The sequence below is a fragment of the Tachyglossus aculeatus genome, chromosome 27, assembly GCF_015852505.1.
Source record: "Tachyglossus aculeatus isolate mTacAcu1 chromosome 27, mTacAcu1.pri, whole genome shotgun sequence".
Lineage (NCBI taxonomy): Eukaryota > Metazoa > Chordata > Mammalia > Monotremata > Tachyglossidae > Tachyglossus > Tachyglossus aculeatus.
In genome coordinates, this window is record NC_052092.1 from 2,376,007 (window position 1) to 2,393,545 (window position 17,539).

Here is a 17,539-nt window from a genome sequence, read left to right on the forward strand (position 1 = left end):
GGCGCTCAGTACAGTGCTCTGCACAGATTAAGTGCTCAATACATATGACTGATTGATTGATTGACTTTTGGGGAAGGACCTGGCCCTTCCTGGTCTTAATCTACGAGCTTTCAGTATCCCTTTCCTCAATCCTTCCTTCCTTCCCATCAATCACCGGATAGAGCGGTTCAGAGAGCACAATCCAACGGGGCTGCTCTGTCCAACCTGATTTGCTCGGATCCGCCGCAGCGCTTAGTATGGCGCCTGGCACGCACTAAGCGCTTAGCAAATACCAGAGTTATTATTATTATTATTATGCCCAGGAGCTTCTAGTGTAGAGGGGGCTGCTGACCGACGACCAGGCCTCCTCCAGATTCTCCGTGAGGAAGGGGCACTGTCCAGCCAGGCAGAGGGACAACTGCCCTTTGAGGAAATCCGGGCTCCACCTCAGGGACAATCCTCCAAGTGACCCTCACCGAGCCTAAGGACACTGGAAATAGCCACAGGCCCCTTCAAACCGATCATTTGGCTACTGGAATCCCGGGCAAGGTGCCCAGACGCCTGTGGGCTAGGGCGCCTCCTAATCTCCGTGCCCACCGGCCTCCCGAACTCCACCGGCCAAGGTTCCGGTCTCGGCGTGGAGAACCGGGTTCCCTCGGAGCAGCCGGGAAGGCCGAGAAATGCAGCCTCCGGGGGAGAGAGAACGGTAAACAGAAGGGACTAAAGAAGGAGGCGGCGGGAATAACGATCCCGTCTGGAAAACTAAAAGCCGCCCCCTCCCCCACCGCCCCTCCGATGGCTGGCAGCTTCCGGCGCAGCCTTCCATAACTTCTCTCTCCTTCACACCCGCCTCTTTCGCGTCTCCCAAATGGGTCACCGTGGCTCTGGGCACGAAAGCGGGACGGTTTCCGGAGCCAGCGTGAAACACGTCCCTCCTCTCTCTGCTCTCCCCCCGCCAGGCCTTCCGGGGGAAGATCGACCCGCCGATCGATCCGTCGATGGTATTTACTGAGCGCTTGCTGTATTGCAGAGCACTGTGCTAAGCGCTTGGGAGAGCCCAAAAGACAACGGAGTTGGTGGCCACGTTCCCCGCCCAGAAGCAGCGTGGCTTAGTGGGAAGAGCCCGGGTTTGGGAGTCAGAGGATGTGGGGTCTAATCCTGGCTCCGCCACTTGAACTTGGGCAAGCTGCTTCACTTCTCTGTGCTGAATTGTAACTTCCCAAGCGCTTAGTACAGTGCTGTGCACCCAGTAAGCGCTCGATAAATGCGACTGACTGAATGAATGAATGAGTGAATGTGGCTCAGTGACCTCATCTGTAAAATGAGGATTACGACTGTGAGCTCCACGTGGGCCAATCTGATGACCTTGTATCTCCCCCAGCCCTTAGAACAGTGCTTGGCACGTAGTAAGCGCTTAACAGATACCACCATCATCACGACGGCTTCCTGATGTCTGATCTTCTGGTCAAGGGTACCCCTCCCCTAGGCCTCCCCCCACGCCGGGCAACCACAGCTGATAGTCAACGTGTTCCCAGCGGAGAATTAGAGCCGCTAATGGGAAGAAGCGGGGGGCAGGGGATGAGAGAGGGAGTGAGAGAGAGAGAAGGGGAAGGCGGGAGAGCGGAAATGCCGCTACTCTCCCACTCGCTTTCCATTTCGGAGGGAATGGGGGCGGATTATCTCCTCCGGGTGGTATCTGAGGGGAAGGAGTGAGGTGTCCCCATCCCACCCACCCCGCCACGGTTCCCGCCCGGGAAGCTCTCGGGGACCTGAGGCTGAGAGGCTTTTTGGGTCTGCGTTTCCGCTCCGGCCGAGGTCCCCAACCACAGACCGGGGAGGAGGCCCGAGCCGGGTCCCCGGCGTCCGGACAGAGCGGGGCTCGGCGTCTGGGGAAAGGTCAGTTCTGGGGTCCCGGGGGGACCCCCGAGGCACCCCCCAGTTGCTGCAAAGTCACCAGAGCGGCAGGCTATTAGGGCATGAAACTCGCTTTGGGGAGCGACCGGCTTTTCTACACTGGTGCTTCTGTCCGGCTGGAAGACCTGGGCAAGTCACTGAATTTTCCTGGGCCTTGGTTTCTTCATTTGTAAAATGGGGGATTCCACATCAGTTTCTCCTCCCTCTTAATAACAGTAATAATAATAATAATGATAGTATTTGTTAAGCGCTTACTATGTGCCAAGTGCTGTTCTAAGCGCTGGGGGAGATACAAGGTAATCAGGTTGTCCCCTGTGGGGCTCACTGTTGGAGAAGCAGCGTGGCTCAGTGGATAGAGCATGGGTTGAGGAGTCAGAGGTTGTGGGTTCTAATCCCGACTCCACCACCTGTCAGCTGCGTGACTTTGGGCGAGTCACTTCACTTCTCTGGGCCTCAGTTCCCTCATCTGTAAAATGCGGATTAAAGATTGTGAGCCCCGCATGGGACAACCTGATTACCTTGTATCTCCCTCAGCGCTTAGAACAGTGCTTGACACACAGTAAGCGCTTAACAAACACCATCATTATTATTAATCCTCATTTTACAGATGAGGTAACTGAGGCCCAGAGAAGTGAAGTGATTAGCCCAAGTTCTTAGAGCAGACAAGTGGCGGAGCTGGGATTGGAACCCAGGTCCTTCTGACTCCCAAGGTAATCCCGCCTCCACTACTTGTCTGCTGTGTGACCTTGGGCAAGTCACTTCACTCTTCTGGGCCTCAGTTACCTCATCAGTGAAATGGGGGGTTGAGTCTGGGAGCCTCACGTGGGACAGGGACCGTGTCCAACTGGACGTGCTTGTATCCATGCCAGCGCTTAGTACAGTGCCTGGCACACAGTAAGCGCTTGACAAATACCATCATCACCATCATCGCTAGGCCATGCCGCTTCTCAAGTTGCTGTCAATTGTCCAGGGGAAGATTGGCTACGTCAGTGGAGAGGCCGGGAGATGTCTCTATATGTTGTCAATTTGTACTTCCCAAGCTCTTAGTACAGTGCTCTGCACACAGTAAGCGCTCAATAAATACGATTGATGATGATGATCAGCTCTTTTTTTGTTAAGGGGTGACTTTTTCACTCAAACAAAACAATCGACCAACACCCGCAGACCCTCCCCACCGTCCCCCGCCCCACCCTGCTGGCCACTTGACCCCCATGGGGCTTCTGCTGCGGGGCAGCTGGATAGGGGTTGGGGCAAACCCCTGGGAAACTGGCCCTCAGAGTCCCTCCCCGGGCCTCTGACCACCGCCCTTCTCAGACAAGGGGGGGACCAGGGCTCTCCTTCCCTTTTGACTCGATAAGCGCTTAGTACAGTGCTCTGCACATAGTAAGCGCTCAATAAATACAATTGATTGATTGACTCCGGCTCTTTCCCCCTCGGCTGGCTGCCCCATCATCCCTCTTTCCTCCTCAGCGCTTGCTGTGTACACAGCACTGGACTAAGAGCTCGGGAGAGGACTATCCAACAGAATTGGTAGACACTATCCACAAGGAGTTGGCAGTCTAGAGGGGGAGACCGACGTTAAGAGAAATAAAGTAGCAGTGACCCCCCTCGAGGAGCTTTCCTTCTAATGGGGGATTTTGAGAACTAGTCTAGCCCAACAATCAGTCTTTACCTCAGTTCTTGGGGTTTCTCGGACACCGCCTCTCCCCCGCTACACCTGGGGCCTGCTTTTTGCCCCCTACCCCCTGCCCCTTCCACCGGGGTGAATCCCAAGCCGAGCCGGGAGGCCGGACTCCTCCCCGGACCCTGCCGGAACCTGCCTTGGGCGGACCCTCGCACTGGGCCAGAGCCGCGGGCCCGGAACAGGCAGATCCAGCCGCTAATTATAGCCACGCAAATACCTTGGTAATTGCTCTGCGGTGACAAGACAGAAGATGGAGAGAACGTGTGCGACAGTCTAATGGGAGCTGGGGCACGCCAATCTATTTCTGGAGAGCTGGGGGCAAGCGGCGGGCGGTGGGAGCTGGAATTTTACTCTCTTACCGGGACCGCCACTCTTTTTTTTTTTTTAAATGCTATTTGATGAGTGCTTCCTCTGTGTCAAACAACTCTCTAAGCCCTGGGGTAAGGTATAAGTGAACTCGGTCGGATACAGTCCCTGTCCCGCGTAGCGCTCACGGTCTAAGTAGGAGGGAAGACAGGTACTTCGTCCCCACTGTTCTAAGCACTGGGGTGAATATGAATTAATCCAGACGCGGACACCGCAGGCCGTCAGCTCTTTGAGGGCAGGGATTGCGTCTACTGATGCTATTGCCCTCTCCCAAGCGCTTGGTACAGTGATCTGCACGCAGTAGACTCTGTGGTATTTACTGAGTGCCTATTGTGTGCAGAGCACAGTACTAAGCGCTTGGGAGAGGGATGAGCACAAGCTGTCCATCCATCCATCAATCGATGGTGTTTATTGAGCGCTTACTATGTGCCGAGCACTTGGGAGAGTCTAATATAGCAGAATTAGCAGACCCTTTCCCTGCTCTCAAGGGGCTTACAGTCTGGAGGGCAAGACAGACATTAATATGAATAAAGATGGCATTTATAATCTGGAAAGAGCCCGGGCCTGTGAGTCAGAAGGACCTGGGTTCTAATCCCAGCTCCACCACTTGGGCAAGACACTTCACTTTTCCGGGCCTCAGTTTCCTCAAGTTCAAAATGGGGATTAAGACTGTGAGCCCTATGTGGGGCAGGGATTTTGTCCAACCTGCTTAGCTCGCATCTACCCCAGTGCTTAGAACAGTGCCTGGCACGTGGTAAGCGCTTAACAAATACCATTGTTATCATTATTATGATGAGTTTAGCTGATGAGGATAAGCCTGTCGAGGGCTGTCGGGGTTCGGTGGCTTCCCGAATCGAGGGGCGGCAAACAGGCAGCGGGGACTCCTGGTCCAAGGCCTCGGACAGCCACCCTTCAGAGGGGCGATGGGTGGGTGTAGCCCTGGGGCCCTTCAACGCGTTCTCTGCAGCTTCCCCGCTGCGGCCACCCGCCTCTCCCCCGGCCAGCCGCCGCCCGGGCCCAGTCCAGCGTCCGGGCTCCGCTGGGCCGGAGCCCGGCCCTGCCCGCGTCCCGGCTCCAGCGACCGGGTCGGCGGGCGGAGAGGCTTCTGGGAGCGAGCAGAGCGGGAGATCCCGAAGGAGCGACGGGGCAGGGGGGCTGAGCGGGCCGGCCGAGTCCTCACCTGTGGAGTTGGGGAAGCAGGCTTTGTGGAACTTGCCCATGTAGAACTCCAGGCCGATGATGGCGAACATTACGATGGCGAAGAAGAGCAGGAGGCCGATCTGCAGCAGGGGCACCATGGCTTTCATGATCGACTTCAACACTACCTGCAGGCCTGGGCACACAACATCACCCCCTTAGTCGTCTCCCTCTCCTCCTTCTCTCTCTTCCTCTCTCCCCCTTTCTCTCTCTGTCTCTCCCCCCTCTCTTTTTTACAGTTTTAAGCCCTGAACGCCGAGTGCCGGCAATGCCTTTTGCCAAAAGCCGCGCACTGAACCGATCTTTGGCCGAGCACTGGGCGCTGAATGCCGAGCACTGCAAGGGCCCCGGAACGGAAGCTGGGCGTCGAGCGCTGAAAGGGCCCGTGACTGGGAGGCGGGCGGGCACTGAGCACTGAGAGGGGCCCTTGGCTACAAACGGAGCTCTCCGAGCTAGATGCCGGGGGAACAGAAGGAACCAGAGTCGCCTGCGTACGGTGTCAGGCTGGAGGGCCATCCGAGCCTTCAGGGTCACCAGCGGGTGCCTGGGGGGAAGCAAGCATCATGGCTGGCGACGGACAGATACCCGACTGCCCTCTGGCTGCCCTGGACGACGGCGAACGGTCCTCCTGAGGCCAGGCTGGGGCCACGCCAGCGGCGGAAGCCGTTTCTAGAAGTCTCCCCCTTCACCCTGCTCTCGGGGCACGATTCCCAGAACGGCAGACGACAAACTGTTTTATTTATTTGAACGTCTGTCTCCCCATCTAGCCTGTAAGCTCCTAGTGGGTAGGGAACGTGCCTCCCGACTCAGTTGGACTGGGCTCTCCCGAGCGCTTAGTCCAGTGCTCTGCACATAGTAACCGCTCAATAAATGCCATTGATTGAGTGTAGATTGTACGCTCCCTCTAGACTGGAAACTCAGTGTGGGCAGAGAACTCTGTTCTTTTGTACTCTCCCAAGAGAGCTAAGCGCTAAGTGCTTAAGACAGTGCCCTGTACACACTAAGCACTTAAGACTTAGAGAAGCAGCGTGGTTCAGTGGAAAGAGCCCGGGCTTTGGAGTCAGAGGTCATGGGTTCAAATCCTGGCTCCGCCACTTGTCAGCTATGTGACTTTGGGCAAGTCGCTTCACTTCTCTGGGCCTCAGTTCCCTCATCTGTAAAATGAGGAATAAGACTGTGAGCCCCCCGTGGGACAACCTCATCACCTTGTAACCACCTCAGCACTTAGAATAGCACATAGTAAGTGCTTGATAAATGTTATCATTATTATTATTAAGACAGTGCCCTGTGCACACTAAGCGCTTAGTACAGTGCCCTGCACACACTAAGCACTCAGTCACGTCCACTGACTGACCAATCTCCCCCTCTAGACTGGAAGCTCCTTGTGGGTAGAGAACGTGCCTAGCAACTCGTTGGATTGTCCTCTCCCAAGCACTTAGTTCAGTGCTCTGCACAAAGTAAGTGCTTAGTCGATGCCATTGGTTAATTGTAGACCGTAAACTCCCTCCAGATTGCAAGCTCTGGGTTGGCAGGGAGTGCATCTATTGGACTGTACTCTCCTGAGCACATAGTCCAGTGCTCTGCACATAGTAAGCACTCAATAAATAGTGAGTGGTAGTGATGGATAAATAGTGATGGTATTTGTTAAGCGCTTACTATGTGCCAAGCACTGTTCTAAGTGCTGGGGTAGACAGAAGGTAATCAGGTTGTCCCACGTGGGGCTCACCGTCTTAACCCCCATTTTACAGATGAGGGAACTGAGGCCCAGAGAAGTGAAGTGACTTGCCTAGAGTCACCCAGCTGACAAGTAGCGGAACCCAGGACCTCTGACTCCCAAGCCCTTGCTCTTTCCACTAAATCCCCGTGATGGACTGGTTTTGTGCAGGTCTGAGTGGGCCACAACAATCGGATCAATCCACGTGGATTCACCCAACGATTGGCTGTTCTTGAAGGGGAAAGGAAAGCCGCCTTATGCCCCCGTCCCCCGCCCTCAGCCCCACGCCACTTAGGGCCATAGCCAACCTTAATTTCAATGTCCGTCTTCCCTTCTAGACTGGTGGGCAGGGAACGTGTCTACCACCCCTGTTTCGCTGCCCTCTCCCAAGAGCTTAGAACAGTCCTCTGCACACAGTGAGTGCCCAATAAATACCACTGATTGATTGATTGACTGAAGAGTGCGTTACCTGGACCCTTTCTGCCTCTCATCCCACCCCGACCCCAAATCCCTCAGGCCGTGGAGGCCCGGGCGAGGCTGTTCCCTCCTCCCAGGACACTTACTTGGGATTCCCGACACGAGCTTCAGCGGCCGGAGGACCCGGACGGCTCTCAGGGTCCGGAGATCAAAGTCGGTGCCGGCGGTGGCTAGGATTCTGGGTTTGGGGGAGGAGGGGGCGGTGCAAGAGGGATTGGGGACAGAGATAGAGGGAGAGATGGCGAGGGGGAAAGAGAGAGGGAGAGAGGAGTGAGAGAGGGATGGACGAGGGAGAGAAAGAGAAGCATTTTCATGAGGTCTCAAGCATCCCTTCCCACACTTTTCCCATCGATCATCAATCAGTGGCTTTTACTGAGAGCTTACTACATAAACAGCACTGTACTAAGTGCTTAGGAGAGTACCTCTGGACTGGAACGCCCTCCATCCTCCAATCTGCCAACAATCGCTCTTCCCCTCCTTCAAAGCCCTTCTGAAGTCTCACCTCCCTCAAGAGGCCTTTCATTCATTCATTCAATCGTACTTATTGAGCACTTACTGTGTGCAGAGCACTGTACTAAGCGCTTGGGAAGTACAAGTTGGCAACATATAGAGACGGTCACTACCCAACAACGGGCTCATGGTCTAGGAGGGGGAGACGGACAACAAAACAAGACATATTAACAAAATAAAATAAACAGAATCCCAGACTAAGCCCCCTTTTCCTCAGCTCCCCACTTTCCGCGTCACCTCAACTCACTCCCTTTGGTCTTCCCCCTGCCAACCCCACGGCACTTATGCAAATATAATAATAATAATAATAATAATAATGACGATAGCATTTATTAAGCACTTACTACGTGCAAAGCACTGTTCTAAGCGCTGGGGAGGTTACAAGGTGATGAGGTTGTCCCACTGGGGGCTAACAGTCTTAATCCCCATTTTACAGATGAGGGAACTGAGGCCCAGAGAAGTGAAGTGACTTGCCCAAAGTCACACAGCTGACAAGTGGCGGAGCCGGAATTTGAACCCATGACCTCTGACTGCAAAGCCCGGGCTCTTTCCACTGAGCCATGCTGCTTCCCAATATATATATTTGTATATATCTATAATTCTATTTATTTATATTGATGCCTGTTTATGTGCTTTGATGTCTGCCTTCGCCCCTCCAGACTGTAAGGCCAGTGTGGGCAGAGTTGGTCTCTATTGCTGTATTGTACTTCCCAAGCGCTTAGTACAATGCTCTGCACACAGCAAGAGCTCAATAAATATGATTGAATGAATGGATGAATGGATGACAACGGAATCAGCGGACACGTTCCCCGCCCACAGCGAGCTTACAGTCTCCGTCTCAGGTCTGAGCTGGGCCTGACACAGTCAATTTTTGCTAGTGATAATGATGGTTGTGTTTAGGCTCTTACTCTGTGTTAGGCACTGGGGTGGACACCAGGTAATCAGCAGGGCACAGCCCATATAGGTCCCACATAGGTCTCCCAATCTAAATTGGACTTACCCCATCTTGTTGGTACTCTTGGTGAGTATTGTTGAGTGACTCTCCCAAGGTCACCCAAGCAGGCAACACGCTTACTTCTAGACTGTCAGCTCGTTGTGGGCAGGGAATGTGACTGTTTACTGTTGTATCGTACTCTCCCGAGCGCTTAGTCCAGTGCTCTGCACACAGTAAGCGCTCGATAAATACGATTGAAAGTGAAGGAGCCGGGATTAGAACCCGGGTCCCCTCTCTCTCCGTCCCGCGCTCTTTTCACTAGACCAGGCTGCTCTGGCATCGGGAACGATTCTGAAGCGGGGTGGATTTTGACTTGTGACAGTAGAGGCGTCACTACTCCTTTCGAGTGAAGGCAGCACAAAGAGACAGGCATTTTAAGAAGGGCCTGGTGACAAAAAGAATCTAACCGGCCAGAAGGTCACCATTTTGGGCCTTTCCATCCCTGGAAAGGTATTAACAAATACCATTATTGTTGTTATTATTATTACCACTAAAATGGAAATTCAATATGTGTTCTCCCTCCTAGACTGTGAGGCCCAAGTGGGACAGGCACCGTGTCCAGCCTGACATCTTTGTATCCACCCCAGTGCTCAATAAAGTGGTCAGTACAAAGCAAGTGCGTGTATGTTTCTCTAGATTAGAATCTTTGTCCATTTTGTCCGGGCAGTGGGCGTGAGGCCCTGCCAGTTTGGTGGCGGGACTGGGCCCTGACTGGCTCCTCATAGCCATCTTTCGGGGCCTCACGAGGATCAGTCGCCAAGCTAGCTCTCTTCCTCCCTTCAAGGCCCTTATGAGAGCTCACCTCCTCCAGGAGGCCTTCCCACACTCAGCCCCCTCCTTCCTCTGCCCCTCCTCCCCCTCCCCATCCCCCCCGCCTTACCTCCTTCCCCTCCCCACAGCACCTGGATATATGTATATATGTTTGTACGGACTTATTACTCTATTTATTTGTACATATTTATTCTATTTATTTTATTTTGTGAATATGTTTCGTTTTGTTCTCTGTCTCCCCCTTCTAGACTGTGAGCCCACTGTTGGGTAGGGACCGTCTCTAGATGTTGCCAACTTGGACTTCCCAAGCGCTTAAGTCCAGTGCTCTGCACACAGTAAGCGCTCAATAAATACGATTGAATGAATGAATGGATGAATGAATCAGTCGGCCCGCTGACGGCCAACAAGTGGATGGACGAGGGAGGACCTCCATGCGCCCACCCTGACACCCCCTCGGACAATCACGGAATCTGAGCTGGCCCCTGCAAATCAATCCATCCGTGGCATAAGTACATACTTGTACATATTTATTACTCTATGTATTCTATTCGTACATATTTACTCTATTTTATTACTAATATGTATATAGCTATAACTCTATTCTGATGATGATGGTATTTGTTAAGTGCTTACTCTGTGCCAAGCACTGTTCTAAGCACTGGGGTAGATACAGGGTAATCAGGTTGTCCCACTCGGGGTTCACACCTTTTTAATCCCCATTTTCCAGATGAGGTAACTGGGGCACAGAGAAGTGAAGTGACTTGCCCAAGGTCACACAACAGACAAGTGGGGGAGGCAGGATTGGAACCCACGTCCTCTGATTCCCAAGCCCGGGCTCTTTCTACTGAGCCACGCTGCTTCTTGACACCTGTTTTGTTGTCTGTAGACTGTGAGCCCGTTGTTGGGTAGGGACCGTCTCCAGATGTTGCCGATCTGTACTTCCCAAGCGCTTAGCGCAATAAATACGATTGAATGAATGAATGAATAAATGGAGTGGCTAGTGAGTGCAAAGCCCTGTGCTAAGCTCTTGGGAGAGTGCAACAGAAGCCTGCCACAGATTCCCTGCCCTTCAAGAGCTTACATTCATTCATTCATTCATTCTATCGTATTTCTTGAGCGCTTACTATGTGCAGAGCACAGGACTAAGTGCTTGGGAAGTCCAAGTTGGCAACATCTAGAGACGGTCCCTACCCAACAGTGGGCTTACAGCCTAGAAGGGGGAGACAGACAACAAGACAAAACATATTAACAATCTAAGGGGCTCTAGCTCTGGCGCTCCCTCTCTCTCTCTCATATTTATTGAGTGCTTATTGAGAGCAGAGCACTGTACTAAGCACTTGGGGAGTTCTCTCTCTCCCTCTATTTCCTTTTTCTTTTCTCTCTCCCTCCTGTCCCTTCCTCTTTCTCTCTTTCCCTCTCTCCTCCCCCGGTTGGGCTCTTGAATTGAATTAGGGTGGCTTAGCAACACCCACAGGCGCTTGTCTGTGTCCACAACTCCAGCTCAGCTAATCATTTTGTCAAAACAGGACACGCCTGCAGCTTTGCGCACCGATATCCATCCCCCCCCGCCTCCTTAAGACCCCCAAATCCCAGAATGAGCCCATAGGGGAGGGGGAGAGCCTAGCCCCCCATGGAGCTTGGAATACCACTGGCAGCCTCTGTCTTTGTGGCTCTCCATGATTTATTTAGGCCCTGCGCTATCTGGCTTCCTCCGTCGGCTCCGACTTCATTCTGGGACTTCATCACGAACCTTACGAGGCTCTCTGGGACATGCTGATGTGGAAGGTGCCAGAACCCTGTTGATTATTAATGGCAGCTCGGAGCATTCTGCTGCTTTCTCCGCCCTGGAGCCGGCATGGCCAGAGGAGCTCTTCCCCACTCCCTGGCAAGTCTCGTGCCAGGCCGTCTTAATATCGTTGTTATTATTATTGTGATTATTACGATTGTTTTTGTTGAGTACTTACTATGTGCATTCCCTGCACTGGCTTTGTTCTCCCAACAAGCAGCTTGGCCTAGTGGAAAGGGACCGGTTCTGGGATTCGGAGGACTTGGGTTCTAATCCCGGCTTGCTGTGTGACCTTGGGCAAGTCACTTCACTTCTCTGGGCCTCAGTTCCCTCCTCTGTAAAATGGAGATTCAATAAGTGTTCTCCTGCCTATTTAGACTGTGAGCCCCACGAGGGACGTGATGAGCTTGTGTCTACCACAGCTCTTAGCGCTCAGTGCCTGGCACATAGTAAGTCCTGTAGAAGCAGTGTGGTTCAGTGGAAAGAGCCCGGGCTTTGGAGTCAGAGGTCATGGGTTCAAATCCTGGCTCTACCAATTGTCAGCTGTGTGACTTTGGGCAAGTCACTTAACTTTTCTGGGCCTCATTTCCCTCATCGGGAAAATGGGGATGAAGACTGTGAGCCCCTTGTGGGACAACCTGATCACCTTGTAACCTCCCCAGTGTTTGGAACAGTGTTTTGCACATAGCAAGCACTTAATAAATGCCATTATTATTATTATTATTATTAAATACAACAATTATTATTATACAGAAGCAGCGTGACCTAGTGGAAACAAGCAGATAATTGGATGATTGCAGTATTTGTTAAGCCCTTATTATGTGCCAGGCACTGTTCTAAGTGCTGGGGTGGATCCAAGCAAACTGGGTTGGACACAGTCCTTGTCAATCAATCAATCGTATTTATTGAGCGCTTACTGTGTGCAGAGCACTGTACTAAGCACTTGGGAAGTACAAGTTGGCAACATATAGAGACAGTCCCTTACCCAACAGTGGGCTCACAGTCTAGAAGGGGGAGACAGAGAACAAAACCAAACATATTAACAAAATAAAATAAATGGAATAGATATGTACAAGTAAAATAAATAGAGTAATAAATATGTACAAACATATATACATATATACAGGTGGGGCTTTCCCACGAGGGGCTCACAGTCTCAATCCCCATTTTCCAGATGAGGGAACTGAGGCACAGAGAAGCGAAGTGACTTGCCCAAAGTCACACAGCAGACAGGTGGCGGAGCCAGGACTAGAACCCAGTGCCTTCGGACTTCCAGGCCTGGGCTCCAACCACTAGGCCACGCTGCTTCCCTGCCCTGATCCAGGAAAAGTTGCTTTCCGTCTGATCAACTTAATTCACGCCTCCAAATGAGAGTTCACGGAAATTCCCACAAGGTGCTTACAAAGAGAAGAGGGCCAGCCCGTTTATCAAAAGGTGAGGAAAGGAAATCTTTATCCTTATAAGCAATCTCACCTCATCGTGGGTGAAGACCCTCAGCCCCGAGGCTGGGGGCTGCCCCTTTGGGACCCTCTGAGAGGGGAAGGGAGAAAACGCCAGGAGCCCAGAGGGGGTTTCTTATTCTCTGCTGTCATCATCATCATCATCAATAGTATTTATTGAGCACTTACTGTGTGCAGAGCACTGTACTAAGCGCTTGACTGTCCTCGTCATGGTCACCAGTTAACGGTGGCCATTCTGTCACCGCCTTTGTCAGGTCTGGCTAGTGGCCGCATGCTGGCAGGGCATGTGTCTGCCTATTGTTAGAGCGTTCTCTTCCAAGCGCCTAGTACAGTGCTCTGCATATAGCAAGTGCTCAATAAATACAATTGAATCAATCAGTGAAAGGTCTCTGCACGGGGCGGGGCAGTGGAGCACAGATCGATCAATCCATCAATCAGTGGTATTTATTTATTTTTTATATAGCATTTATTAAGCGCTTACTATGTGCAAAGCACTGTTCCAAGTGCTGGGGGGGGGTTACAAGGTGATCAGGTTGTCCCACGGGGGGCTCACAGTCTTCATCCCCATTTTACAGATGAGGCACAGAGAAGTGACTTGTCCAAAGTCACACAGCTGGCAATTGGCGGAGTCGGGATTTGAACCCATGACCTCTGACTCCAAAGTCCAGGCTCTTTCCACTGAGCCACGCTGCCTCTCTAATTATTGAGCGCTTACTTTGTGCAGAGCACTATTCTAAGCGCTTGGGAGAGGACGCTACAACAGAGTTGGTAGACACACTCCCAGCGTGGCTCAGTGGAAAGAGTGCAGGCGTGGGAGTCAGAGGTCATGGGTTCGAATCCCGCCTCCCCCACCTGTTTGCTGTGTGACCTTGGGCAAGTCACTTCACTTCTCTGTGCCTCAGTTCCCTCATCTGTAAAATGGGGATTAAGACTGTGAGCCCCACATGTCCCCACATGGGACAACCTCATCTCCTTGTGTTCCCTCCAGCGCTTAGAACAGTGCTTTGCACATAGTAAGCGCTTAACAAATACCAACATTATTATTATTATTATTATTATTCCCCCACCCCTAGGACCGTAAGACTTTAGACCATCACTTCGTTATGGGCAGGGAATGTGGCTGCTAATTCTGTTGTATTGTCCTCTCCCAAACGATTAGAGCAGTGCTCTGCATATAGTATGCACTCAATAAACACCACTGATTGACTGATTGTAGATACAGCATCCGAGTCCTGAAATTCAGCGGCGGCAGGGAAGTGGAAGGAGGAAAAGCATTGAAAATATCGGATAAGGGGGGGGCCGCATTCCGGACAGCGCTTGGCGGGTGGGCGGGGAGGCAAACCCACTGAAATCCTGGATGTCTGGGGTAAAAACCAGGTGACGGCCATCCTAGCAGGTGGCCAGAGGATCTGGGACCTTTGGACATTTGATATTCTCCCCACCCCTTGACCCCACCCTTTTTATGTGCATCTCTTTAAATGGTAGATTATAAGTGACTCATTCGTTCATATTAATGTCTGTCTCTACCTCTTGACTGTAAGCTCACTGCGGGCAGGGAACGCATCTGCTAATCCTGTCGTCCTCTCCCAAGCGCTTAGAACAGTGCTCTGCTCATTCATTCATTCATTCAATCGTATTTATTGAGCGCTTACTGTGTGCAGAGCACTATACTAAGCACTTGGGAAGTATACAGTAAAGACTCCATAAATATCAATGATTGATTGACTGATTGACACCACGGGGGCGGCCGAAACTGTAGGTAGAGCCCCCCTCACCCCGGCCCCGCCTCAGGATTTCCTGGACAACAGGCCTGGCAGCCAGTGCTCATGGGAGCCTGAGGCCGTGTTTCTATTTCTCATGATGCCCCGCGCCACTGGCAAGCCACGGGCAGGCTCCAGGGGAAAGAGCTGGCAGATGCTCCCTCTGGATTCATTCATTCATTCATTCAATCGCATTTATTGAGTGCTTACTGTGTGCAGAGCACTGTACTTAGCGCTTGGGAAGTACAAGTTGGATTATTGTAGCCCCGTGGCCGGGCCTACCAAACCCACTCTTAGGGGGAAAAGAAAAATGTTAACGGCCCTGGTGAAATCTGCCTTGTTAACCTGCTAATGATAAGGGGGCTTGTTAGCAGTTCTCCTTGTCACAGGTCAGCCCAGAGGGCTGAAAAGTTTGAGGCCGAGGCCACGCGGATGCAAATTTTTTTCTTCTTCAAGATTGTGCCCCTTGGATATCCTGTTTAGCTAATCGATAGCTGCTTCCCAAGGGGCTGGCAGGCCTGAGCTGCCCACCTTTACTGCCGGCATCTCTCAATCGGGGATTTTGCCCCAAGAACCCAGACACTAGCCAGCGTCGGGGGCTGAGGGGAGACACGAGACTGTTACCTATTTGTCAAACACCCCTAGATCAGGTGCAGGGGGCAGGGGGGGTCTTCTGAGACAAGACTAGGGAGATGACCCTGAGGGGAGGCAGTGTTGCCTAGTGGAAAGAGCACGGGCATGCTGGTGCAAATCAGGAGACCTGAGTTATAATTCCAGGTCCACTACTGCTTTGCTATGTGACCATGGCCAACTTAAACGATCAATCAAATAATCAGTGGTATTTATTGAGCGCTTACTGTGTGCAGAGCATTGTACTGAGCATTTGGGAGAGTACAAATCAACAGTATCAGCAGACACTTTCCCTGCCCACAACAATCTTACGTTGAACTCTCTAGGCCTCGATTTCCTTACCTAAAAAATGGGAATAAGATACCTGCTCTCCCTCCATTTTCGACTGCAAGCCCCATGTAGGGCAGAGACAGTGTTAGATTTGATTGTCTTGCATCTGCTCCAGTGCTTGGCTCCTAGGAAGCGCTTAATAAATACCATTGGGATTATTACAAACAGCAACTTCTTAGACGACCCTTGTCAGAGCAGAATGGCCCTGTTCATTTTGGCTAGGCCAAAGGCACTTGGTTTGGACTGTACAGATTGGGGTCGAAGAGGAATTTTTCACCTGAAAATTCCTGTCCCAAAAGGAGCCCAGAAGAGGGAGACCCAATCACACACTCACTCGGGATAGATCGGAAGGGTCGGATTCTGAGGGATCCCGTTGGGATTTCCGTGATCTGCCCCATCTCTAAAGGGATTCCCCCTGTGGTCCAAAATTCAGAGGCAGATGCTCCAGGCTTGGGGTAGGAGGAGATGGCAGAGAGGAAGGACACCGAATAACTCAAAGGCAGAGCCGGGGGGAGAGGGTGAAGTAGAAACCGTGGCAGAAGCCGACGAGGATAGAAATAGACTGTCCGATCTTCCCGTAGACCGGGGAGCAGTGGGGCCTAGCGGAAAGAGCCCGGGCCTAGGATTTAGAGGACCGGGATGCTAATTCCACTCTACCTGCTGGGTGACCTTGGGCAAGTCATTCAACATTACTGGGCCTCAGTTTCCTCATCTGCAAAATGGGAATTCAATCCCTGTTCTCCCTCCTTCTTAGACTGTGAGCCCCACCTGGGACTTGATTATCTTATTTCTACCCTAGCACTTAGCCCAGTCTTTGGTATGGAGTAAATGCTTAATAAATACCTAAGCTATTATTATTACTCTTATACTATACTCACTCCTGTAGAGTGTCAGCTTCTCCTGCAGACTGTTAGCTCCTTGTGGGCAGAGATCTACCAGCTCTGTTGCATTGTTGTTTCCCAAGCACTCAAGACCTGATGATCTCATATCTCCCCAGTGCTTAGTTCAGTGCTTAATAAGCACTTGACAGAAACCACAATTATTAGTCTCATTTCCTGCTGCTTTGTGCAGGGCTGGTGACTAGGGTCTGAAAATGGAAGTCAAGAAATTTCCTCATTAGGGGAATGGATGGGGGGGGAGAAAGAGAGATGGGGGGGAGAGATAGGGAGAAAAAGAGATGGGAGGAGAGAGAGAAAGAGGGAGAGGGAGAGAGAAACAAAGAGAGAGACAGAGAGAGGGAAGGCAAGAAAGAGAGGGAGGGAGGGAGGGAGACAGAGATGGAGAGAGAAAAAGAGAAAGGGAGAGAGAGAGGGAGGGAGAGACAGAGAGCGAGAGAGAAGAGGAAACTAACATTTGCCCCAAACATCCAAGTGGTACCACACACATCTTATATCTTCAAAAGATTCTTGGGGGACCTCGGCATCGAAGAGTTAAACGGCATCTCTCTCAGACCAAGCTGGAAATCAGGTCATGTTTCCTGCCTAGATTCTGTTCCTCCACCACATTAGTGTCACTCTAGTACCCACTGATGTCTCCTCTTGAAGTCGGGAGTGCGGAATATGTTCTGAGCTCTGTCTACCCCCGGCTACCTCCCTCCACCCCTATATCTCTCCCTCCATCTCTGTCTCTCTCTCCAGCCTTGTCTCTGTCCATCCATCTCTCTCTCTTGCTAGCCCTGTCTCTCTCCTTCTACCTGTCACTCTTCCTACGACTCTCCAGCGCTGCTCGGCACAACCCACCAGAGAAGCAGCATGGCCTAATGGATGATTAAGTGACTTACCCAAGGTCACACGGCAATCTAGTGCCCACCTGTCTGCTGGGTGAGACCTTGTGCAAGGTAACGGGCGTCGCTGGGCCTACAGTTCCTTCATCTGTAAAATGGGGATTAAGACTGGGAGCCCCAAGTGGGGCACGGATCAGGTCCAACCTGATTAGATTGTAACCACCCAGCATTTAGTACGGTGCCT

At 51.9% G+C, this 17,539-nt stretch overlaps 1 protein-coding gene across 1 annotated transcript in view; it reads right to left on the reverse strand.

Annotated features, from left to right (window-relative positions):
* Positions 1–17,539, reverse strand: part of CACNA1B (calcium voltage-gated channel subunit alpha1 B) — a 203,806-nt gene that overhangs the window by 123,825 nt on the left and 62,442 nt on the right. Inside the window, 2 exon segments of the mRNA XM_038767811.1 lie at positions 5,124–5,276; positions 7,418–7,509. Coding sequence (XP_038623739.1) covers positions 5,124–5,276; positions 7,418–7,509 — 245 coding nt within the window.